Source organism: Gopherus evgoodei, chromosome 7 (genome assembly GCF_007399415.2).
Source record: "Gopherus evgoodei ecotype Sinaloan lineage chromosome 7, rGopEvg1_v1.p, whole genome shotgun sequence".
Lineage (NCBI taxonomy): Eukaryota > Metazoa > Chordata > Testudines > Testudinidae > Gopherus > Gopherus evgoodei.
The window spans coordinates 25973499-26001001 of NC_044328.1; the positions used below are offsets into that span (position 1 = coordinate 25973499).

Below are 27503 nucleotides of genomic sequence, written 5' to 3' on the forward strand. Positions count from 1 at the left end.
TCTGGTTTGATTCTTGGCAGTGTGGGCTAGATTTGGAATAGCATCTATAGTAATTGGCAGGGAATTTTCAGATCTTAATATACCAGGCATGCAGGAGGAGGGAGGCTGGCTGAAAGAAAAGAAAACAGAGAATATGATGATTGTAGTGATTTATATTGGCAGTGCTGATTTTTCAAAATAAGAAAGAAATCAAGTCCTGAGGTTCAGCAGGCTAACACAAACACACTGCCCTTTACAATACATTTCTGGACCTTCTTATATCACTCCTTCCTTGGAGATATGAGCCAAGTCTTACTAGCACATTGGTCTTTCAGGCATGTGGCCAGGTCTCATTAGGATAGTTGGTCAACATCTAGTCTTAGCCCCAGTGAGAAAATACTAATTAGCAGCACTGACATTTGACCAAGCATGTATAGGACCGTGGTTGTCATTTGGTTAGGTTCTGTCTTTTGTGAATTTAGAGAATTTCTCCTTCAGTGGATATTTTATTAGATTCTAGAAGGATGGTGACTGAACAAGACAGAGATGATAGCTGTGAAGCGCAGCTATCAGAGATGATAGAGATGCTGTAGTGAACCTGAGGTCTTGAAATTCTATTTATTTTGATAGCATGGCACTCAGTTCAATATGTCTCAGGATCAGGCCTTTAAAGAGGGATGCACTATGTATGTATGTATGCACAGGAGCTATCTTTTCAACTATTTGATTACAAAAATGTACATGCTCAGCTGCTGAAACAGGAGATCATTAGTAAGCTCCTGAGCTAGCTCTGGAGCAAGGGGTGTTAGGATAAGTGCACTGAGCAATTTAACTCTGGACTATGCAGCTGCTTATAGTTTTGCAGCTTTAAATAAGCTCAATAAACCTTTTGCAGCTCTGTCAATATATCTGCTCCAGAAAAAGAAATTTACGTGCACTCCCGGTGAAATATGCTGACTTTTTAAGCTTTGAAAGTAAAATACCTGTGGTTCAAGAAAACTGCAAGTTCCGCTTTCAAAGCTATAGGACCCAAATAGCTGCCGAATTTTCTTTTCCTATTTTTTCTCAATAAGGGAAGTTAATCTAATATTGATACTGTACAAGATGTGAAATGTTCTCAAAATTTAAGAAATTAAGATTTTTACCTGCAACATTAGTGTAGCACATTTCAGATATATAACTTATATACCTGTTTTTCTTGTTAGATGTGCACTTAGTAAATGTCATAAAATATATACCATGGGATGTGGAATGCTGATGAGTTACATTGCATTAGAAACACTAACTTTTAGAATTTCTTGAGTGTTGAGCCCTTGATTTCACAGTCTTCACTAATGTTAGATTTTAAATTTAGTTTCCCTTTAAAAGAAAGGAAAATTGTATTTCAACTCTACCAAATTAGCATATGCTAAAGTACATATTGCCTTGTCTACACAGAATTTAGACCGTCTTCATTAGAGTATGCTAGCTAACACATTCTAGTCAAGACAAAGCTGTAGACATATCATTTGATAGTTCCCACCTAGGGACCTGCTCACCCATGGGAGGCGGGGAGGGAACACCACCCAGCCCAGCTCCACCTCCAGCCACAGCTCCACTCCCCACCCCAGGCCAGCTCCACCTCTAGCCGTAGCTCCTCCTCCATCCCCAATTCAGCCACCAGCTCCACCTTCAGCCCAAGCTCCTCTGCAGAGCCAACTGTGCAGTAATGAGGGGGGTGGGGGTGCAGACAGATTCCATTGCTGGTGGGGGGTGGGGCATGAGAGGAAAAGTTTGGGCATTGTTGCTCTTGACACAGACATTATTCCCCAGCAAAGACAGTCTAGGAGCATGAAAATAATCTAGCAGGAATATGTGGCCTGGCTTTTTTGTGGTAAAATAAACACTTCTCTCTTTCTGCACATGTGTGTAGCATAACTAAATTTCTTCAGTTACATAGCCTTTGATTGGGAAAGATGGAGGGTGGAACTAAGTGGAGTTTGATAACCCTGGACTGAAGACAGTAGTTTCTGGGATAGTGGCCAATTACAGGGCGAAAGTAAGGGCTGAAATGTGGGGAGACAGGCAACTGCACAAGTCAAAAGAACTAAATATCACCCTTTAACTTAGTATTTTCAATGCCAGTGACAATATTTCTGATTAAAACAATTAAAGTTTTATTCAGTTTATTTATTACAGTGTTAGTAATCTGGAAAAAGATTTATAGTAATAATTTTCATTTTTTTTCTACTAAGTTTTTTTTATTACTGTGCCTTTGCCAAAAAACACATTTTAAGAGCTTGGATTCAAGATTAAATATGAGCTCAGTGCTTTAAAACACAATTACAATAACTATCCATTTAATAGTTCCTTAAGATTTTTTTTTTATTATTGACATATGGTCAATATACTTGTGTCAGTTATTAAATACATTATTTTATGCTATGCTAGCCAGTTAATATATTCCAGCTGCTGTAGTAAGTATGACCAAAGACAAGGTATGTTGAGGAAGTGTTACATAAACTGCTTCCTAGATTAAATTGCCACATTGTCTCATTTCACATGCCATACATAGGCAAAGAAAAAAACCTGCCATACCTGATAACAGAGAAATGTGTATTATTTATATGGAATAGAACAAGCCAATTTTCAAGAAAGGCACTTACATGGCAAGGTTATTTATTAATGAGATAGTACACAAGTTAATGGAACTGCAACACAGATTCACCTCAAGCCCAGTGGAGAGCAATCTCTAGGCACAATGCACATTTTCTGAAAAAAGATGCTGCTGTACTTCAGAAAATATTTAGCCATTATATAAAATGCAGAGTAACATACATTATAATGTTGCATCACCTCACAGGTATAGGTCCTGATCCAAGTAGCTACACTCCTACAACCATGTTGAGTCCTGTGAACTTCAGTGGAACTTTGTATGCACTTAAGAGACTGCTAGTACAGCAGGATCAGGACCATAAACTGGAACTTTTATTGAATCCCAGATTACCCTCTCTGGTGACTTCCCATATACACTTTTAAGAGTGGATTTTTGTCCACAGGCTGGTGGAGGGTTTCATCCAACTTGGAGGAGGTACTGAATGCATCAAGTTGTACCATGCTTCAACAATAACTTGCATGAGCCTTGAAAGCTGCCCTTCCCCAGACCTTTGGGTAAAGAATAAGATATTCATATGACTCTATTCATAGATCAAAAAGAGCTCATAATTAGGAGTACGAGTACTGGTGCACCACTTTACCTTTTTTCTTGAACTACCTGGAGGATCTAACTAAGCTGTAGTGCAGTATTTTAGCAGAATTTCTGAATAGAGAACCATGTCTATATGACCATCATAAAGGGGAAAAGTTCACTTGAATTGGGGTGCAAGACAGAAATATGAAGCTTTTAAAGTAGGGGGGGAAATTAATGGAGTTTATAATGTTATATACATTTCCCTGGTTGGGGTGCTGGAACAATTTGTTTAGTGAGGGTATTGAGAGCCATCGAACAAACTGTATATGATGGAAATCACTTCAAGCCAGGGGGTGCAGCACCATCCTTAGTTCCAGCACCTATGTCCCTGGTATTCAACAGTTAGAAAATTTATCTTCTGCCATAGAAGTCATATGCTGCCAGTGACTCATTATTTGCTTATATTTTTCATTTTCTCTTTTTTCATCAGTGGAATACAGGATAAATCTGTCTTGCACTGAGATCTGCCAGATTATCTAGTTTGGACAAAGTGCAAAAAGACTTGCCAAAATCTAGATAAAATCTCCCTGCTTTTTTCCCCCTTCAATCCTTCTATTGCATCACCTTTACCTACCCACCATACCCTCAGATTCCCTCCTCAAATCCAAATACAGCTTTCTTCTTAGAATGTTTCTGCGTCCCAGCAGCTAGGGCAGCCTCCCTCTCAACTTTCCGTCTGCCTGAGACTTCCCACTTAGTTGAACTCCAAAGAGCATGTAAGATTTCAGAACGTCAGAGTCAGACCATTCATACCAGAGCACAACTGTGCTGAAAGGTTTGAAGAGATGAGGCCCAGCAGACAGACTTTAAGACCTGATGAGCCCTACAGATTCCCATGGGTAGGGAGCTATAGGCAAGACTGATGAGGAAGGAATCAGGGCATGGGCTGGAAAACAGTTTGTAGGGATAGACTCATGAACAGGGGAGTTTGGCTGAAAAGGTTTGGTTAAAGTATACCTAAATACCCAGTCTTTTGGAGGTCCCTTTTGGCATTGGAGTTTACAGAATCTTATTTTAATGATAATTAACTGTAAATGTTTTATAAAAGTGCCTTTATTGGTTTTGTCAATGCATCCTACTGTTTTCAGTACAGTGATGGGAGCCTGCTTAGTAACTAGAAGAAAAGTGGAGCTTTTCTTTTTAGCTTAAGTAAGATGTAAATAACATATACAGTACACTTAGGTGATCTGGTGGCCTAGTGTGCTGCCATGCAGGGAATTGAAGTTGAGGATCTCAACTGGCATAAGCTGGAAGCACTGAAGGCAGCATGTCTCACAGTCTTACGTCACTCCCCAGCAAATCCCTTTTGTCTGGCTGAAGGAGTTCACTGCTTTCAAAGAGCTTCCTGAATGAGGACTGCAGTATGCTTACTCAAATGCTGGTTTGTATGCTCAAATTCCCCCACATGTGTAGATGCAGTTGAGCCATATACAAGCACAGTGAATGGTTTTGCACATGAAATAGTGAGGATGCAGTTACACGGACCCTTGGAAAATACACAGGTCCACAGATTTGCAATGTGTTCAAAGACTACAAATAAGTACTTTACAGCTTGTTATTCCTACTTATGATAACTGATGTTGAACCACAGACTTCTGTGATGTGTATTTGAGGACTAAATGGTAGGCTGCAGAGTGCATTTTTCAGTCGGTATTAACATTTTGGGGAAACAATAGTCCTACCAACATCTAGTGAGTTGCAAATGTAATTGAAGGATCAATAAAGACTGAAAGTTCTGTAGAAATGTATTGAGATTATTAAAAAAAAAACCTAGCAACCCACTAACTTACTCATTGAAAGTAACCTTTTGAAGAACCTTCTGAGAGGTCTGTCCCCTCTAGCATGATCTGGAATCCTTGACTGATTATGCCTAAGGACTTGGTCCTCCATGTAGAGCATATGGGAAGTTTAGAAAGTCATGGACAGCCCCATATCTGACCAACTCTTTGCTCAAACCATCAGGATTTCTCCTAAGCCTAGTCTAGACACTGAAAATGGATGTGTCTTTGGCAAATGGTAGCTAAGGCATGTTAATTAACACATGTAGAATGCGGTGCAGACAAGGACTGTGGTATTCAAAAACACGTTAGTGGGTTGTGGACAGTGCCTATTGTCAATTTTTTGCTTTATATTGACTCACTGAGCTTCTCAGCAGTATACATATCTTAGGTTTGAGATCCCTTTTTGGGAAAGATGAGCTTGCTTCTCCCTGTCTGTGACTCCAGTATTACAGATGTCTAGCCGCCTTTCTCCCTATACCCACTACAGAACTCTTAGGCTGCCACTAGCAGCTGACAAAGCAGTATGTCTGCTGTCTTGCAGCAAGTGCTGCCTCACTTCTCTTGGATATTTCTGCTGGTCAACAGAAGCAGTTGGGGTGTACCTTATTTGTTAAGAGGAAGAAGAGAAGATTTGTGAGTGCCCCAAACACTCAAAAGATTTTTTTTTTAAGGAGGCCCACATCCTGATCAATTCATACCCTTTAAGTCAGGTTGAATCAGTGTGATCAGTCATGTGAGTAAGCATAGTGGGATTTAGCCCATAATCGCTATTCCTTTTTTAAAAAAAAATGCAATAAAACCAAAGTTTTTCTTTTACTCACCCTGACCATCATGTTTTCTAAAAAGTGAGCTTAGTGATTCTAGCCACTCTTCACATGAACTCAGAACTTTGATAATGTCTTAATCCGGTTAGGATCTTCAAGCAATTTAAAATGAAAAATGAATATTTGATTTCCTTTCTGATTTATTGTTTTTCTGATTAAAACCGCAGCACTCTGTAGGACCCATGGGCAAGTTTGATTTCAAATAAATCATCGAGAAAAGTGGCACAATGGAGCTTTACCTAATGAGAAATTGGCATTTTCATAACTGTTGTCTTTTGCCGTGCAAGTGGATGACTGGCTGGTACACAATGAAAGGCTGCAAAAATCTATAATGAGCAGAAATTGCAGGAAAAGGGGAAGTTGTATGAAGAAAGCAATTGCAAAACGTTGGATTTTTTCCAAGTCAGATATGGGGCTAGCTTCATTGCCTAAGAGCTATTAAGAAGAAGACCCAAGTCACAGTGCTGGGCACACTGCTATGCTCCTCTAGCTAGAAGGGGCTCAGAGCACTGCAGAGCCGATGCTCTTAACTAGCAAGGCAAAAGCTGAACCTCATTTTTGTTTTTCAACCGCAACATCTGCCACACATTCATGTGCCGCGTTGAGCTCAGCTGAATCCTTGTCACTAGAAGGAGGCATGATTTAGCGGTGTGAGAACCAGATTGGGAGACGAAAACTCTTGAGTCCTAATCTTGGCTTTGATACTGACTCCTTTTGTGTTCCTGATCAAGACACCTGGGACCAAGTTTTCAAAATTTGGCACCAAAGCTGGGCTTTGTAATCTATATTTAGACATCTAAATAAGTGTTCTAATTTCAAAGCAGCTGCAATTCCCACTGACTTCTGTGTGTTTTGTGGATGTTCGACACTTCTGAAAACTTAATGTAATGGATTTAGAAGCCTGACTTGAGGCATCTAGGTTTGAAAATAGCCTTCCTGTCAAATTCTCGAAAGTGGCCTCTAATTTGGGGTGTCTTTATTTTTGGCTAGTTTTCAAGGGCTGAGCACCTGCAACTGCTGTTGACTTTAGTTGGAGTTCTGGTTACTTATCGCCTCGGAAGCCAGGTCCTAAAGTGAATTTAGGTGGATACCGAATATTACAGGTCATTTTTGATCATTCAACCTTAACTTCTCTGCCTCAGTTTCCCCATCTGGCAAATGAGGATTTATAATGCCTAACTTTCAGAAGTGTTGTGAGGGTTATATTATAAATATGAATATTTTCAAAATGCTTTGGAGATTATGAAAGTGCCAGGTAAATGCCACATATTACTTCTAGAGCAAGTTGTGATACCATCTCGATACAGAAATGAGAGAAATGACAATATAAGCTCTAGTGAAGGTGTAAATTTCACTCAGACCACCTAGATGTTGACCAGACTCCAGATACTATGATTCATTCATGTTCCTACTGTGTGAAAAGACCCCAGTATTGGGTAGTGGTGGAAGGGTGGGGCAGACTGAGATCAGACAGTCATAGATGGAGGAGAGAACTGATTTTGAGCCAGTAGGTGGGAGGATTGGAGCAAGTGCTGTGGATGGGGAGTGGAAGACCTGCAAAGGAGAGATTGGGATGAGTATCTTGAGCAGGGGTGTGCAAGCAGGGAGGACTGGGAGTGGGTGTGGGAGGGGAAAATTGAAACTGGATGAATACCCTATCTTTTTGTAATGCTTGGCTTTGCAACCTTACACACACTTTTTCTCTCTCTCTCTCTGATATTGTTTTATTTTTCTTGAACACATATATTGTCTTCAAAAAATTAAAAAAGTCCACCCCTCCATTGATGTTTTATTTCCTCTATTGGCCTACAATACAGTTTCCCAGGACAGGATCTTGTTTGAAATCTGTGTGTCTCTGTATAGGATTCCGATCAACACTCTAATGGCACAGAGCAATTGGTAGCATTTAATGACCTTCTGCACTATCAGTTGAGTCTTTTAGGCATTGAAATTGATTTTCCTTATCTGGGCATGTGAAGACAGGAGTCTGATTCTCCTCAGATCTCTAACTAGTACGTTATGGCACACATCAACAGCACAGGATATCTAGGCAACAGTTTTCTGAGCATCCAAGTGACAGGATCAGTGGCTGCCCAGAGACTGGTCTCTTAAACAACTTATACTTATGTAGGTGGCTACCTTTTATGCCCTGATCTTGAAAACACACATGTTTAATCTTAACCATGTGAATAGTCCCACTGAAGTCAATAAGACTACTCATGTTAAGCATATTTATGTTTGCAAGATCAGGGTCCTCATTACAGAAGACCAGTAAAGGCTAGTTGGTGTGAAGACTGAAATATTTCCTTCATGTAGCCTATAAAGGGAAACTTCCATGTGTTTGAAATCCCTTTTCAAATATATGGTGTCCAAATTTCTGATTTAGGCTGATGCATACTTGCTTATTTCGGGGTGTTCACATGAATCATAGAATCATAGAATATCAGGGTTGGAAGGGACCTCAGGAGGTCCTCTAGTCCAATCCCCTGCTCAAAGCAGGAGAGAATACTAATTAATGCAAAGTTTCCAACCACAAAGATCCACTGGGAAATAAAATACTTGAGTAAATACAAAAAAAAAAAAAAACCTCAGTAGAATTTGCAGTGTGTCACAGAATGACTCTTACCAAGTTAAAATTTTTTACAGATATTCTTCAGTAAATGTTCAAATCTCATTCCCAATAAAGTCTTTAAAAGAACTGTAATGGAAGTACTTCAGCAATAATTTCAAGTTTGGGGTGTGTTTTCCATTTATTTCAACTCTCCTCCTTTTTTAATCTTTTATTGCTAATGTACAGACATTTCATTTATAAGAAGCTGAATTAAACTACGTAAGAAGAATGTGCCTCACATGGGTTTTAAACTTTAAAAAGCTGCTTTGTTCATTGATTCAGTTGTGAAAAACAAACACAACAGACATAAGGCTATTTGAACTCTTTATTTGCCACATTTACAATATTAATAACACTGTTTCTAGAAGTTGTCACATCATGTAAAAGATCTTCATTCCAGACTGTCTTTCGGGGCCAAATTGATACTGGATGCATGCATTTAATAAATTGTAGTCTCAAGTAGTCATTTTTGTAAATAATTAGCTTCAGTGAAAGAATAAGTTAGCATATTGTATGCATCTAATGTTGCAAATGTACATACAGCAAACTTTGCTATTAATCAACAGTCAAGTACTGCAAGTTGGGTCTCATACATAATGAATTGTGCTTAAACCTCATGGGTTTCATTGATAGAAAAATAAAAGAAAACACAAGTGTAGTGAGCTTCTGAATAAAATTTAACTAGATTGCTCTGCATCCTGTAATTGTTTTCGAATCATTAGGGACTAGATAATTCATCTGCAGTTTTGGGGTGTTTTTGTCTTCATCTGTCAAAGAAAGACTATTTATATGACGTTAAGATGTTGATTAAATACATTTTTTGAATTTTCACATTGAAGCTTGACAGTACATATCCTAGCTAAACATATTTTTCAATTTTATGCCTCTTTCTTAAAGAAAATCTGGTTGGCTGAGTGAATCTTTGAAGTCTTGTTTCAATGCTGATTTCATGCTTTAATTGTTTCTGACTTGTACATGTGAAAAATGAGATGCCACCCATTTCTGTAAGCAAAAACCATTTTGATGCATAGGCTTTGAAACCTGCACTTAATGGCTGATATAAATAAACATTAAAATATTAAGACAGCTTATTTACACTTCAGCCTTTTTCCTGCAGACAGGACTAGTCCTTATTCACAGAGAGAGTCCCATTGACTTCAACGGGTCATCTCCCATGGATAGGGATTACGCATGTGAGCAAGGGTTTGTGTGGCAAAGTTCAAAATTGTCGTGAGGTAAAATAAGTAATAATTAGGAATGTTTTGACAAAATGTTTTATTATTGGAAAATGTTGATTTGTCAAAAACAAAGGTACCTGTGAAAAGTTATCAGTTTCAACAAAACTTTAATTGAGAGAGGTTTCATGGGTCCTGGATCTAGAATTTCCTGTCAAAGCTTATGAGTGCACCTGCTCATCTGTCTCTCCATGTTATTCATCTGGGATGTGAGAGACCCAGGTTCAAGATCCTGCTGTGCTGTAACCACCAGGATATAGAATCAGTCTCTCTTTCTCTAGCCAAATGAATATTTAATTGGATAAATATTTGTTGGAGATAAATTATTATTTATCTCCAACAAAAGAGACTCACCCCTGAATATCCAGCAGCCCCGTGGTTACTGCACTTACCTGGAATATGGAAGTTGAGGTTCCTGCTCTGAATTAGGCAAAATAGAGACTTGAACTAGGGTCTCCCACTTCCCAGGTGACTAACCTAACCACTGGGCTCTTGGCTGTACTAGGGTGTGTGTGTCTCTCTCTCTCTCCTCCGCACCCCCCCAACCGCTGGAAGGTCTTGGTTTTGTCCTGATGCAAAACAAGAAATTTTCAAAATCTCAGGTTTTCGCAGGGCATGAAAAAGTATCCTGCTCAGCTTTAGTGATAATATTCAGTGACAATTTGTATTGGATCACATCTTAAATCTAATAATATTGTGTCGATATTATAATATTTAAGTCATCAAACATGTCTCTTCCATAATGATACCCAGCAAAGCAGATTCTCATCCTGTATCAGTGCTCTTGCCCATGCACCCAAGTTTAACACTTTAAAGCTGTAGAATCAGCTGTGGGCATATCACACCAGTTCCTGTCTTGGATTTCAGATGCCTTCTGATGCTTAAATCACAAGTTCCTCTCTGACCACAGTTGGTGGGGACATTCCTTTAAGGTTGTTACACTATCTGCCTGGCCTTACAGCTGTAGACCGGTTGGGCAGTACCTACAGCATTGTTGAAACATTCTTCATTCCTGGAGGCAGCTACTGCCTATTGGAGCTTTGTTAGTAACTTCATGTGTCTGGGAAAGAGGATTCACTGAAGCTAACAGGTATCAGAAAGAACCATGCAATACTGTTGGGTCCACTGTCTGCAAAAGTATTTGTGATAACTGAAATGTTTCTACTGGGAAATCCTTCATGAATCCTTAAGTCTCAGGGTCACTTAAAGGCTTTCTCGTCTCGTCAAGGTTATCTGAAAACTGTTTTGGCTACTGAACTGTTCAAAGAGATCCTCAACTCTTTCCTGAAGTGGTGACAGAATTCCACTTTGTCACCCAGAAAATATTTTCCTTTCCACCTGTGTGCTGATTCACTAAGGTCTTTTCCATAAGCTTGATGTTAAAAGGCCCTTAAGGTTTTATCTGCTGTAAACTAAAGCCCTTACAAAGTCCATCCACATTTTTATTTTTGTTTGACATTAAATAGGTTCTGTAGTCTCTAACGAGACCATGCCTAAATTGCTGTCAGATTGCATCACACATTCTTGCAGCCTAGCAAGACTACAAGGTCACGTCAAAGCCTATTCTTTATAGTGCACGTCTGCTACAGCAACAGATCTCTGGTCTTTTTCCCTTAACAAGGAGATTAGCATGGCAGCCACATGGAGTTCTTTACATATGTTCACAGAACACTTGTCTAGGTTAGGCCTCAATTTCATATTAGGACAGAGAATGTTAGAAAACTTTCCTTTGGTTGCAGGTCCCAAAACACTCTGGTATATTTATTGTTTGTTCTGGAGTTGTTATCCCTCTGTTTTGAAAAGAAAATAAGTTTGCTAGTGTTACTGTGGAAAGATACCTTAAATTTGTCTATACTACAGTCTCCCAGTTAAATTATTCCTAACAGAGATCTTTTATCTCTGTTGTTCATAAAGAGAATTCTGAGAACTGATGAGTCTTTGGAATGCACCACATTGTACAAAATCAAAATACGCATGGAAAAGAAACCACCACTTCCTGTACGGGGTTATTGTTTTCTCTCTCACACACAAACCAGCTTGTACATATACTTCAAACTACAACTGCTGGATATTGTGCTATGCTGTGAATATAGTTGGATATTTCCTGAAACTAATTATACAATTTTCTATTAGAGATCCTTTAATATGCATGTTTGCCAAGTAGTTTCCCCTTATTAGTTGGTTATGAGAGTGTTTTTGTTTAAATTGAGGTTGAGAAAACTGGGGGATTTGGTAATGGGAAGGGATTAGGATTACACCCTTCTCACAAGAGTGGGAAGGATTTAGAAACTGAGAAGTGAGATTCAGGGAGCATTTCCTTTCTCTCCTTTCTTACCTGCTCCTGTTTGCCATTCTTGCCTACCCTTTGTGAAGATTGTTTCTTGGTTTCTCTCTGAGGGATCACCTCCCATCTGCTGTTCTCAATGTCTGTCTTCACCTCATAGAATCATAGACGATTAGGGTTGGAAGGGACCTCAGGAGGTCATCTAGTCCAATCACCTGCTCACAGCAGGACCAATCCCCAATTAAATCATCCCAGTCAGGGCTCCTCGCATCAGATATGATGGCACTATGCAGTTTCTTCCTAGCTCTTTGTTGTTTCAGCTACAGAGAGGGAGTGAACAAGGAGTAAGAGAGCCAAGAGAAATCTTGGAATTGCCACAAGAAACAGTGACATGCCAGGCAGCAGATTTCCCCTGCTGCTGTGCCCTGGGCTGTAAGAAACTATTGCACTGAGGGCAGAGAAGGGGAAATTTTCTGCAGGGCCCCATGGCATCTGCAGCAGTAGAGCCTTTCTTAAGACCATATTCTTCGGATTAAGATCATAGAAAGTCCCAGAGTCCTTGTTGTTGGAATGAAAATATATTTAATACAAAAATATTTTTCATGTACAACAGGGTTAGTGGTTAAATGAATACATTCAAGGAAATTATGTTTAGGTACTGAAAGAAACATACAATGTGACACGACTAAATGTTTGCAGACCCTTACGTTTGCTCAATCCCTAGGGTTAGCAGGATGTCTCAGACCAATGTATGATCTCACATGCCATATGTGCAGCAGTATCAAAATACAGCCAGGTTAGTTAGTAATGGAGTGGCAGCCTTAATTCAGAGATAACTTACTTTAATCACATCTTCAATATGATACAAAAAAATACAACAACAAAATGCTCTTTCCATTGGCACCTTATTGATTTTTCAAGTCTTTATCTTTATTTCTGAATGGACTATTTTATGATTATTCCATTGATATAATAAATATGCAATTATCTGAGTCTACACCCATGGCCATTAGCTAACTTTAGCACACTTATGGGATAAGGAATAGAACTTGCCATTTTCATTCTTGTTCGATTTATTTCAACAACTTGAAATAAAGGAGAATCTGCATTCATTCCCAGCTCCTTTTTTCAGGCTAACCACTAGAAGATGAGGTATTTATTACCAAGTGATAAATCCTAGAACATGCCTGATTACATACAGTGGAAATTAGCATTATATTCTAATGGCACCTATAGTATTTAATAGTTGCAGGTGCCTGTGTAACATTCTTAGAATGATTTGATCTATGTTTATAAGGATTTTGCATCCTAAGAAAATTGCCATCTGAATCATTGTGGTGTATTATTTTTTATGTTAAATGACAATTCATGGTCCATCTTAGAATAGGATGTAATAGGATGAAATTTAATAGTGAAAAGTGCAAGGTCATGCACTTAGGGATTAATAATAAGAATTTTAGATATACATTGGGGACACATCAGTTGGAAGCAACAGAGGAGGAGAAGGACCTTGGAGTATTGGTTGATCATAGGATGACTATGAGCCTCCAATGTGATATGGCCGTTAAAAAAGCTAATGCGGTTTTAGGATGCATCAGGTGAGGTATTTCCAACAAAGATAAGGAGGTGTTAGTACCGTTATATAAGGCACCGGTGAGACCTCATCTGGAATACTGTGTGCAGTTCTGGTCTCCCATGTTTAAGAAGGATGAATTCGAACTGGAACAGGTTCAGAGACAGGCTACTAGGATGATCCGAGGAATGGAAAACCTGCCTTATGAAAGGAGATTCAAAGAGCTTGGCTTGTTTAGCCTAGCCAATAGAAGGCTGAGGGGGGATATGCTTGCTCATTATAAATATATCAGAGGGATTAATATTAGGGAGGGAGATTAATTATTTAAGGTTAGTACCAATGTAGACACAAGAACAAATGGGTATAAACTGGACACAAGGAAGTTTAGACTTGAAATTAGACGAAGGTTTCTAACCTAGAGGAGTGAAGTTCTGGAACAGCCTTCCAAGGGGAGTAGTGGGGGCAAAAGACATATCTGGCTTTAAGACTAAGCTTGATAAGTTTATGGAAGGGATGGTATGATGGGAAAGCTTATTTTTGACAATTGATCTTTGATTATCAGCAGATAAGTATGCCCAGTGGTCTGTGATGGGATGTTGGATGGGATGGGATCTGAGTTACTGCAGAGAATTCTTTCCTGAGTGCTGGCTGGTGCGTCCTGCCCACATGCTCAGGGTTTAGCTGATCGCCATATTTGGGGTCGGGAAGGAATTTTCCTCCAGGGCAGATTGGCAGAGGCCCTGGAGGTTTTTTGCTTTCCTCTGCAGCATGGGGCGTGGGTCACTTGCTGTTGGATTCTCTGCAGCTTGAGGTCTTCAAACCACAATTTAAAGACTTCAATAACTCGAACATAGGTTAGGGGTTTGTTATAGAAGTGGATAGGTAGGGTTCTGTGGCCTGTTTTGTGCAGGAGGTCAGACTAGATGATCATATTGGTCCCTTCTGACCCTAAAGTCCATGAGAATGTTTCAGTTAAATTTTATTTGACTCATTGAGGGGAAAAAAAAATGATACCACTCAGGAAGCTTTAAATAAAAGCCACACCAATTTGGAATATGGTTAACCACAGTGGCATTGTAATCCCAAACATAGGAATAGGCCTTCTCTGTTTCTCATAATGGAAAGGCATTTAGAAAATTTTTAAAACTTTCATAAGCACATACTAAAATCTAATGTTTCCTCAACAATGGTATTGAAGCCAACTTGCTGTTTACATGTTTGTTTTGAAAGCATTTCTAATTTGCCAATAGTTGCATGTGTCTTGGAAGATGCCTTATTAAACTGAACCAGATGGTTTTAATATTTTTCCTCTGTTAAAAACACTCTTTTCCTTTTTATAGTTTCATGTAAAAAATATAATTTTAAAGAGAATCTAAAAAGGGGTAAGAGAACCTCACCATTCTCTGCTTAGTATGAGCAGGGACACAGTTTTTTACTTAGTTGTGAGGCTTACAGAAAGCAGAGTCAGTAGAACCAGTCATGGAGTATAGTAAAAAGAACAGTATAATACTGCTGTTGTATGCGTAAAGTGGGATGGTAAGACACTAGAGCGAACTAAACTAGTAGTAAAGAGTCCTTTGGCACCTTGTAGACTAACAGACGTATTGGAGCATGAGCTTTCATGGGTGAATGTCCACTTCGTTGGATACACGAAAGCTCATGCTCCAATATGTCTGTTAGTCTATAAGGTGCCACAGGACTCTTTGCTGCTTTTTCAGATCCAGACTAACCGGGCTACCCCTCTGATACTTAAACCAGTAGTCAATTCCCCCAGCCAGTGACTTTCATGAATGTCTTGTACATTACTGCAACTGAGAATCAAACAGAGATACTTGATCTGTAGGCAGCTGCAGACCTTAGTGGATCCAAAAGGGAGCCTCCTCCTGGCCAAGCGGTTGGAACTGTGCTAAGCTTGTCTCAGCTCTTTGCATGTTGTGCAGCAGCCTCTCAGCCGGTGATTAGCATTGTGGAGATTTTGGCCATTGGGCTGAGGCACTGTGCTAGTGGAGCAGTGACCCAGCAAGTTTCTAGATTTTAATATCAGAGGGATAGCTGTGTTAGTCTGGATCTGTAAAAGCAGCAGAGTCCTGTGGCACCGTATAGACTAACAGACGCTTTGGAGCATGAGCTAGATTTTAATATAACAAGCAAGGAGTTGTTTGTGTGCTCTGCTTGCTTGGGAAAATCCAGAGATAATTTTTTGAGCAACCATGTGCTGCTGAACTCGATAATGATTTGGATTTCTGGACTCTCCTGTAGGAAAGTCTTTAGAAGCCCCTCTGTCATAGGTGTAGCTGTTGTGGATACTGTCATGCCACAGTTATGTTAATAAGAGGGAGAATAATGATGAGTAATACAAGACTTCAAAAAAGAACAAGAGTAACTTATTTTTAAATGGACATTTTTGTTACCCATACAAAAAATTAGATTGTTTTAGGCTATGTCAACTATGTTAACTGTCATGTCATAAATCCTTATTTTAGGATCAAAGTCCATTTAACAGCATTTCATCCATAAATAGTTATTTAATACCGACAGAGAAAGAGTTAAAAAGGAGTCTAAAGTAGAAATGTACAGGGTAAAGCAGAGGTTGAGATCTTTAGCACAAGCATAAAAAATCAATTTAAGATAAATTTTACTACTATAAAAATTCTGCAAATGTCCTTTAAAGAGTGGGAAATGCTAAGAAATACAGGTCACATTTTAATTCAGTTGGCAGGCTAGAAATATAGCAAGAAATGAAACTTGTATTCTCCAAGGATGCTGGACAGCACCTAATTCCATTCGCTAACCTAAGCAAGTATAAGGCTTTTACATCCCCAATAAGAGCTTTGGTAATACAGGAAAATGCAGAACTCTCCTTCTCCCTCTCCCCCCCCAATGCATTTTAAAGGAATGCTTTTCATTATACTAGTAAGGTTGCAAATAAAATGTGTGGCTTTTTCTTTTGAGGGAAGCCAATGAAATCCTCTAACAGAAAGGCAAAACAGTCTATTTCAGTGAAAAAGTATGAGCAAATCTGCCACACTTGGACACAAGAATACTGTTCTGAAATGCTTTTAAAATGTTTATGCGGCACCTTCATCAAGCAAACATACACATAGACCTTTCCAATTAAACTGACGGTTATTGCTTGTTGAGAAAGCTGTGAAACTCACTGAAATAACAGCCTTTTAGTTTCTTGTCTTGGATGAATATGCTTATTTTATTTTCATGTGTAAAAATAAAAGTTAAGCTTTGTTATGTCGCAGTTCAAGATTCAAGCTGCCCAGAGGTATAGCATAGAACCTGTGGTTACTTTGGCTGTTATTTTGTTTGCTGTTGGCTCCTTGCCACTGGTGGCAGTATAGCCAAGGATTAAGGCCCTTTCCCTAGGGATCAATAGGGAAAGAACATTAACATAGAGGTTCCCCATCTTTTTGTTTATTCATTGCTGAAGGCTAGTTGCAAACATTTAGTGTAAGAATTAGATGGGCATTTGCCTCCTAAAATTGAACAATAGGCAAGGACAGGAAGAAGCTGAGTAAGGGGAACATGTATAGAGTGCAGTGTTCAGAAATTTCCAAAGAAACATGAAACACCGAATAAAAGAAATTTCACTTGAGGGAAACATTACATAATTCAGCTCCCCTACTCTGAATTTCTTCTGCTAAATATTCTGGGGCTTCCTTTGAGTCACCTGTTGAGCAGGGTATAGTGGGGCGAACTTGTGGCTATGAAGTCTCAGAAAGACGCTGGCTGGAAGTTCTATCCAAGCATTGATCCTCTAAAAGCAGCTGCTGTTGTAAAGTCAGATATTTTTGAAGGGTGGTAGTTTCAAGAAAGAAGGGAATGCCACCTTTATACATCTCAGAATGGGAGGGGGAAGTGGAGGAGGGTAAGTCAGGTTGTATAGTTTTTTTGCCGAAAAATGTAGTTTGGGTCAACCCAAAACTATTTGTGAATTTGATACGCATTTCTGAATAATTCCACACCAAAAAAAAAATGGAGGGGATGAAGGAAGATGATAGAAGGCAGCAGCCTTTCTTATAACCTTTATCCCAAGGTTTAGAGCATTCACCCAGGATGTGGGAGATCTGAATTAAATTCCCCCTCCCAGCTCGAGACAGGGCTGTCCGGGGGGCGGGGCAGTGAGGCAATTTCCCCAGGCCCCAGTCCCCGCAGGGGGCCCCACAAGAATATAGTATTTTATAATATTGCAACTTTTTTTTATGGAAGGGGCCCCTGAAATTGCTTTGCCCCAGGCCCCCTGAATCCTCTGGGCAGCCCTGACTGGAGAAGGGATTTGAATTTGGATTTCCCTAATTTCAGGAGCAAATCAGAATAATTGGGCTATGATGTATTTTGGAGCAGGGCTCTCTCACTTTCTCCTGTTGCAGCTGTTCCACTATTTATAAATACTGTAGTCACTGGAGCAGGAGCTTGAACTTGGTGAGTGCACCACAGCTCATACAGTCGACACAATAGATGTTGTAATTAAAGTATATTTTTAAAGGGAGGGGAATAATTTGGCAGATCTGTATTATGTTGCTTATTATTAAAAATGGAACTAAGTCTAGATTGTGCCTTTTCGCAAAGCCTCAAGCAAGGGGTGATGCATATACCATAGCACCCCAGCAATAGCCCAGGAGGCATTATGCCTCAGAGACACCCTTCTGAAGAATAATACAATTTCTGTTTCCTACTTACTCCTGAGAGAGAGAGTAAGAGGTAGTAATTTTGCTGCTAATTTATACCAGAAGAAAATTACAACCTCTGTGCCAGCTAGACTGTGCAGGCTGGTGTGGTGGGAGGCGGAGCCAAGACTCTGGCTATTCCTCACCCCCTTGCTCCAGGGAGAGGGATAATAAGTGAGGAGCCAGTACAAGGGTATAAGAAAGTTCCTACTCTTCCCTTACTTCTCTTCATGTTTGAGTAGTCCAAGTTGCAGCCTACCTACGGACTATCAAGCAAGCAGATGTGAACCTGCTTGAGGTCACCAGAATCTTGAATGTGAGTGATGCCACTCTTGTTATATGGATCAGAGAAGTCCATTAATTTTATGCTGCTGCAGATTTCAAGAGTTTTATTATTTTATTACAATGAAATATACTGAGGGAGTTCCTAGAGTCTCCAGTCATATAGACTGATTGTGCTAAGGGAGCTTGGCCTAGAGAGCTTGCAGTGAAAGCCCCAAGCCAGCATGTGAATAAGTTTATGCACATAAATAGTCCCATTGAATTAGATTCTTTGACCAATATTTTTAAATCCCAAAAGAATGTAAAAAGTGTATAAAACTTTTACAAAGCACTATAATGACACAACCCTCAAAATTATAGTCTGGCCATATAAATAGGCAGAAGAGCAGCAAGTTAGCATTTAATAGGGAGGCTGCTGGCAAGCTACATGCACAGTTGCATCTTCTTCCATGTCTTCTGCTTTTCTTTTGTTTTCTTATATGCCAAACAATCCATTTTTAACTTGCATTTTTAATACTTTTAACCAGTTGTTTAATCATCTGTTGCATGCTATCTCCCTGATAGTTTAACTTTCCCACCTTTCTTTCTCCATTCTGCTATATATTTTCTTGCTAATCAGCAATGTGGCCTTCAGTGCTTAACAATTAGTTAGAAAATGACTTGGCATTGGGGAGAATTGCAAGGCATTTGATCATGCGCAATTCAAACAGATCAGGGTTTCACTTCTGAGAATAAACCCTAAAATAGCTTCTGACTATACATCATTTATCCTATCCAGAGGGAGAGACAAGAGTAGGTGTCTGATTACATCGATATCCTGTTGTTTTCAGTTTCATATGCATTTGTGGATCAAGCATTTGAGGTGGTTGGATCTTGTTGCAAAGGTGCCTTGTGGCAAAAACAGACTTGGAGCCTATTATGTCATTACTGATACATCACACATTTTTCATTTGCTTAGGTTTCCTATTAAGAGAAAATATTTCATTAAGCGTCTGGTACTTTGGCACACTGGGAAATTGTCAAGGGTTTCCTCCTCAACCCCCATCTGAGTGACTGAAGGGACCAAATAGCCTTGCTTTATTTCCCCCAGTTCTGCTGGGATTTTTCTGTATCGTTATTACTAGTAGGAGGATCCCCCCCACTTTTACCTGCTTTTCACCTATTTCCACCTTTAACACTTTGCCTTGTAGCCGCCATTCTCCCATCAGAGAATTGGTCCGTTATGTTTGTAGTACTGTAAAGGGAAATACTGTTGAGCCGTGAGTGGAGCTTCATTTTCCTGGGACTGAGCATACCTGCAGCAGAAAACAAGGGGATGGGGATAGCTCAGTGGTTTGAGCATTGGCCTGCTAAACCCTGGGTTGTGAGTTCAATCCTTGAGGGGGCCGCTTAGGGATCTTGGGCAAAATCAGTACTTGGTCCTGCTAGTGGAAGCAGGGGGCTGGACTCAATGACTTTTCAGAGTCCCTTCCAGTTCTGTGAGATAGGTACATCTCCATGTATTGTTATTATAAACCAGTACTGGAATATATACAAGTGTTCCCTTGTGACAGCAAAAGTACCCTGAATAGGCCATGAGGCAATTTCCAAACAGTCTGTGGTATAATAATCAGAAAAATGCTGGATGGTTTATCAGGAAGGATAATAAACACTGGGTATTGAAAAGTTTTTGGCAGGCTTAAAGAAGGTGTGGTTGCTCTTTCTGGCATTGATTTGTGATGTCAGCTCCGTATATAACCATTCATAGATTATTAGAAGACTCCCACACATATTCTTTCTCCTCCATGTATTACTGGTGGGGCATGATAATTTTATTAGTACATAAAGACAAATTAATTCTCCTGAACTTTGAGAGACACCCACAAAGGCTTCACAGTCCCATGGTGTTGGATGTGCCCCACCAGGAAAGCTCTTGTAGGGTCCTGGATCAATTTGCTTTACTCTGCAGGAAGTATGTAGATTAGGAAGCAGAGTGACACTCAGGGAAGAACTCCCCACTTTCAACAGCCTACTATGTCCAAATGCTCTGTCACTGAAATCTCAAATTAATATATTAGCTATGCAACATTTATGCTCGTGTGTTGCTCTTACTCAGCAATCAAGTGAATTGAATATTGTGTAATACGATACTGAACATAATGAAAACAAGACCAGCCAATTTACTGCCCTTCCCCCACCTACACCCTACCCAAACCCCGCATAGTCTTAACAGCAGGAAAAGAAGAAAATCATGTATGTGGGGTGGGGAGTAAATCCTGAAATTTGTAGGCGCCCTCTGCAATATTTGTTACGTTCTGACATATTCTGAAAATCTAAGCTGTTGTTTAAAAGCAAACTAATTCTAAGTTGTCTCCCTTCACTTCCACAGTGGAGGGAAGCAGAAACCTGGCAATAATAGCTGGAAGAGGAAAGTGCTGGTTGCATGGAATGCTATTTCCTCTCTCTTACGGGAAAGCTCCATGGTGGTTATCGGACTCTGCTAGGTGTCAAGGAGAGAAAATCTTATCCCTAGCACAGCTATAACCACTGGGACAATGTTGAGGATATGTACTTTTACTGTCTTGTTGATGAACTTATGCATTTTCAGTTCTGGTGTCCCCTCCACCATCATCCACTGCCCCCACCCTAGCCTGTTTTTTGGGGGTTTTTTTTACATGGTTACATCTGTGCAAGGTGTTCTCCCCTCCCAAGACAATGGATATCCGAACAGGTAGGTTAAAAAAGAAAGTCCTATATTTCTCAGAAGCGTTATTCTTTGTTCACCTGCTATTGTCATTGCAGTTCTAAAAATAGTGAGGAATCTCTTTGACTTCTGATATTCTGAATTGTTTTACATTTGTCAGATTGGTAAAAGGCATTGGAGACAATGAACGGGATCAAATTACTGAAGATTTTAATTAGGGGTGCGTGTCTATGTATACTCTCAATACTTTAACAGCTATGAAATACTCATTTTTATAATGCAAATACAAAAATACTATATAGTACACATTTCAGTCTGCCTGCATTGGAAAGTATGTAACAGTAAATATCACCCAGGCTTTTTGCTCCAACTAGACACAGAGCTGTTGCTTTATTGCAATTCCTTTTCTAATTTGATTTTCATTTTTCCTTATGTAGTAGCATTCTGTGTTAGTGTTTATGAGAGGAAAAAGAAGTCCATGTAACATTAACATTTTTCTTCCATTTAATGTAATAAGTATTTTCTCTGTGTCTTTAGCATGCTAAAATCTTCAGCAGCTTGGCTATTAAACTTATTAAACTAATGTTATCACTTTTCCAGCACTAAGGAGGCCTCAGTTACTTGTGAGGTATGTGAAGGCCCAGAGGAAATGACAGAACCACTGAATCAGTGCACAGCCTGGCTTCAGGCCTACTTCTGCGAGCCCTGGATGACCGAGAAACTTCCTATGCCTCCCTTTCACCATCCAGTTTTTGAACAAGGTCTGTAACCAAGTAATACTTAGTATTTCATGTAAAATGTTTTGATTTGATTAACTATCACTTACATCACATTCTCATTTGGACTACACCAGTGTTGGACATTTTACATTGCTCTAAATAGAGGCTGCATGTAGTGTACTGTAGCTACCAGGGTTCGTAATTTCCAACTGCTCCAAATAGTTGTGTTAGTTTTGGCACAGGTTTCCATAATTCTTGGCAAAGACAGTAAAAATGATGCAGTTCAACTCTTGACGTTTGCTGGCTGAAAGGTTTAAATACAAACACATCTGAATGGCAGTAAATTTTTCAATAAGCCTATTGTTAACTTAAACTATCTTTTTGCCAACAACACAGGGAATGAGACTTATAAATGGACAATTAGCCAGTTCTATAAACACAGTTGGTGATAGTTACATAACATTAGGTAGCTATATTGTATCTTTTTTGATCAGTTTTAAAACTAATTCTCAAAATTATTACAAGATGTTTTAATTTTTTTAGTAGGTACAAAGAGCAAGTATTGTTACCCAAGTAGTAATAATATCACTCACTCAGAAATTTAAATAAACACATTGCTTAAGAGAGAAATTTCCCCCTTACCATGTTCCATTTATTGTTCCTTTTTTTCCCCAAGACATGAAAGTCAATTACATGAAGTGAAATTGTCCCCAGTAAAAATCACAGTAGTTTGCTTTCTGCAGTCGCCTCTTTCTTGTCTCCCTATGAATGTAATCTTTTGACTGTGAATAATATGTACATTTTAAGGGAATTGTGTTTTAATTAAATATATTTAGAATGCTTTCTGAGAAACTAGGGTCCATAAGAACATATTTATTACTCAAAAAAGGGAACTAGTAGCCTTGATGTTGATGTTTCCAATATAATCTTATCTTCAATAACTCAGCCATAAGGATTCCAGTTCAGGTATAAGGGAAAATATGCAGTCTTTTTCCCTCCACTCCATGTTCTGCACAATATGCGGCCAGAATGTAGCAAGTACCACTTCGTGAGGACAGAACAGAGGTGCCACTAGAAATGCCCATGGAGTTTGAGTCTGGGCAGGGTGGTTTGACCTACCATGTCTTCCTTTGTACTACGCTGTGCTAGAATGCACACTGAAGGAAACACAGTGTGTCTCTCCAACACATCACAGCATCTCCTGCTGTGCTGCTCCACATTTAGGAGCCTTAATTTGGGCTATAGCATGTAGGGTCTCATTTTCAAACATACTGTATTGCATACATTGCCTATTTTGCACCTACAAAACATGTATGCATGCACATGTAAAACAGACATTGTCATGCACAAAATAGATAATTGTTCATGCAATTAGTCGCACATGCACAAATGAATGCATATGCGTCTTTCGTGGTCACAATTTAGGCATCTGTGGTTGCAAATTTCACCTATTCATTATTGCTTGTACTTTTTATTCAAAAATCATTCAGCTTTTTCTATATGATGCTTTCTTTATTACTTTTCTGACTAAATGCAGCTTTGACTTTAAAAATGAAATTTGGCAAACGGTTGTTCTATGGTGTGATTGTTTTTAGAAGGGGAAAATAATTTAATCACTGTATATAGTGACTCTATAATGCAACAGCTGAGATTGTTTTGTTATAGGACAAGTATTGAGTATATAACATTTTAAACTTTTTTTCTCATCCCCTTTTTGTATGATTATAAAGGCTTAAAATGGAGATAATACAATATCATATCAGTAAGGCACATTTTATACTCTATAAAAAACTTTTAATTCAGAGATATTTGAATCTGTGTGGTTAATGAAATGGAGATGTAGAAGTTCTTTATATCATCCATATTTTAAAAAGAAAAATTGGGTGTATACAATAGACTGCTACAAACTGCAAAAACATTGGATTCAAAAATGTCCAGTCAGTGTTGTGCTGCTTAAATGTAGCTGTTAAGCCCATGGAATGATCCCCTGAAAAAGTGCCACAGATTTTCCACGTGTTGGAATGGAGTTAAGCACTTTGACATGTCTCATTGCTGTTTAAAAATCTTTTAATATAGATCAGGGTTGAGGTATACTGGTGAAGCAGGGAGGAGAAGCTTCCACTGCTGCTGTTCTTCCTCTATCTGCTCTTTGAATAAATAAGGTATTTTAGCCTCCAGGACCATCAACCAGCAGCTTTCATAAGCACTTTAAAATAAGCCCTTGTACCACAAAACTCTGCTGGTCATGATTTACATGAGCAGAAAGCTCAGGATTGAAACTTTGAGCTTGGTTAATGAAATATAATAGTTCAAAATTTAATAATTCAGATTTTATTTTAGCTACTGTTTTCAGGGTCCAGGTCCTGCAGAAATTTGCCTTCATGTGTGATGACCCATGGTAACTTCATGAGCCTCCTGGGCTGTTCACCGACAGAGGCTACTCCAACAGCCACAGAATGTGAAATGAGGCATTCTGAACCACTCCCTTCCCACGAACAGCAGCTCTGATTTTGCCAGCCTAATTGCTCTATGGCAATTACGTCATTGTCAGTATTATCGGGAGAGTTCAGAGATCAGCCAAGAAGAGAAGAAGAAAGATCCACTGAGTTAAAATACTAATTTGGGCAGGAAGGGAGAATAAGCTGTCTCCTCCTTACTGATTTTTTCCTGTCTCCACTCTCTAGCAACAGCCAAGTAGGAGAGTAAATCCAGTAAAAAGCTGAATTAATTTCTGCTTCATATGTAGCCTTGAGTAGGGGGGTTGCAGGCCTTGAGAATTTAGTACTACAGGGTAGGAGCAAAGTTCTCATATACAAGAGTTCTGCTTCTCCCAAGTGGGTCTGCAATTCTTAGCTATGGAACAGGTGTGACTTTTTGGAGGTTAGGGCGTCTGCAGCAAGCCTACCTTTGGTTGGCCTCCCACTGAGCCTGGATTGTAATGTTTAGTGACCTTCTATACTACGAGTTTAGTTTTTGGAACCCTGAAAAAGATTTTCCTCATTTTAACATGTGCAGATCCAGGTTTTTTTAATTTAGTTCAATTATTTGTTCTTGGACTAAGACCAGGTGTGCACATTTTATGGTAGAAAAAAGCAATCATATAAAGGAAATGCTGACACAGACTTAATTGGCCAAACTGCACTGATGTGATACCTTTCTTTATGTAGTCTCCTACTTTCTTTTTCTCAGTGATCATTTCATACAATATAAAAGTATTGTTGGAACAAATGGGAGAATGTTGTGTTGAAGATGTATTATAACTTCAAAAAGGTAATATTTGTAGAAAGTTATTTAAGTAGGAAAACTAAGATAGTAAAGTGTCACACGGAGGGGTTTTAATAGGGTATGTTGTATATTTCAGCTTATTTGTGAAGGCTGCCTTACACCAGAGCTACAAAGTTGCTCAATTGAGATTTAGGTATTTGTTTATGTTCTTTACATTTGCATTTGAAAGTGCTAACCGATAGCTCTAGGTACTTTTTTAAAAAATTAACAAAAGCAGAGGAATAATAATCCAAAACTGTGAAGACTTGATTATATCAACCTTGCAGCATGATTAGGAAAGAATTGAATTCCAGAATTAAAGTCCACCACCAGAGAAAATGCACTTTTTTCTTCTAAACCAGTGGGCTGTTATCGCACACACCTCTGATGACCATAACTCTAGCAGTATGACCTGGTCAGAGGATATAGTCTCTCAGCTGACTTCTATCCAAAATATTTAGGGCTTTATACATTAAAAAAAATTAACATCTTAAAACTCCGCCAAGAAATGCAGAATACGGAGCACCAGTGTATTGGGTGATGCTTTTGGCATGCAGCACACCCAATAAATGAGCAGAATTCTTCACTAACTTATGTTGATGGATGGTGCCATGGCGTAGTCTCACATGAAGAGAATATTACAGTAGTCTAATATTAAGATGACAAAATGGAAGTAATATTAGTAAAGTGTGTCTGTGAAAGAAGTTTTCACTCTTGTCACTAAGGGCAGATTGAAGAAAATCGCCTTGGTCACAGTGGTTTCCAACCATGCTTATTCCTCCAGACAACACTGTCTTACTGCCAGAGGTGTTGAGCAGCCGCTGTTCTTGTTGCTGTCTGTTTCAGTAGGGAGTTATTTTGCACAGTTACATTCGGCCCGGATGTTTCAAGTTGGGCACTCAGAAAATGAGGAACAGACAATAGTAGCCAACATTTTGATTTGCTTAGTATCACATAGGAAAACTAACAACCCCCTCACCTCCCCAGCTGCTTCCCTCTGCCCCTTCTTCCTTTCTTTCCTATGACTGCAAGGGTATTGACAGGTCACTTCACTTTGGTACCTTGAAATATATGTTAACTGCTTCCGCTAAACCATCTGTTCAAATCTGATATTTAGCAGTGACACTTTGGGTTAGTTTCCCAGACCTGAAGAAGAGCTCTGTGTGGCTCGAAAGCTTGTCAATAGAAGTTGGTCCAATAAAAGATATTACCTCACCCACCTTGTTTCTCTAGTAGGCAGGGCATGGCAGAGGCAGGGATAGAACCGAGTTCTTCTGTATGTCATTTGCCTGCCTTAACCACAAGAGTATCCTTTCACTTTCTGCAATCCTCCTGCCTTGTTTTGTGCACACCTTCCAACTTTAGAGTAAATGAGGCAAACATCCTAAAATCAGCCTCATTCACCAAACCTCTCCCTTATGAGTTGTCTGAGCACCATCCATTCCGTGCCCTGAATGAGGCAGGGGTCCTATGAAAACACAGTATGCAATCTCATAATTAAGCTATCAGAACACATATGCGCAAGGGGGATGAATTACAGTTGCACAGGCAATATAAATTCTGGCGTTTCCTAACTTTCAAGTACTGACTTTTCAACCTGAATGATGTTATTTTAATGCTGTTTTTAAATGTAATTTCCTACATTATTTAAAAGGAAAAAGGTAAACTAAATTATATTATCTGAAGATGTAACAACTTCCTCTCCCATTGTGCATCATAAGTGACAGGGCTTCAACGAAGAACCTTCAGCATTGCAACATAGTTTGGGCTAATTACATTAACTGGCAGCAGAATTAAAGTGTTATCCCAGGGGGGCTCCTGGCCAATGGGAGCTGTGAGGGCAGTGCTTGGGGCAGGGGCAGCATGCATAGTGGACCCCCTGGCTGCCCCTATGCATAGGAGCCGGAAGAGGGCATTGCTACTGCTTCTGGGAGCCACGTGGAGCGGCCGCTGACCCTGCTCCCCAGTTGGAGTACCAGAGCGGAGCCATGCCGCAGCATCTGGAAGCTGCATGGAGTAGCCCCTGACCCTGCACCCTGGCTGTAGCGCTGCAGCATGGCAAGCCCCAGACCCCGCTCCCCAGTGGGAGCTCGAAGGCCAGCTTAAAATGGCTGGTGGGCCATATTCAGCCCTCAGGCCATAGTTTGCCCACCCCTGCTCTGAAATCATCTGCCTAAATGGGAACATATTTCTGCAAAGAGCTGACAGCAAGTCTCTATCCATGGGCCCTGAAGGCTCCAACGTGCGTGTATTGCCATACTTACCTGCATAGAAAAAGTAAGCAAAGTGCAAAAAAGGAAAGATTTGTTGGCAAACGTTACCAGCTTTGCCTGTTACTGTGTGGTACGCTCATTTATTAGAGT

The 27503-nt window shown here is 39.6% G+C and overlaps 1 protein-coding gene across 4 annotated transcripts in view; it reads left to right on the forward strand.

Annotated features, from left to right (window-relative positions):
• MGMT (O-6-methylguanine-DNA methyltransferase) overlaps nucleotides 1-27503 on the forward strand; it is a 324659-nt gene that overhangs the window by 242462 nt on the left and 54694 nt on the right. For all 4 annotated transcript variants that reach the window (XM_030568947.1, XM_030568945.1, XM_030568948.1 and 1 more), the window contains exon 4: nucleotides 21758-21918. In XM_030568947.1, coding sequence (XP_030424807.1) covers nucleotides 21758-21918 — 161 coding nt within the window. The remainder of the gene's footprint in view (nucleotides 1-21757; nucleotides 21919-27503) is intronic.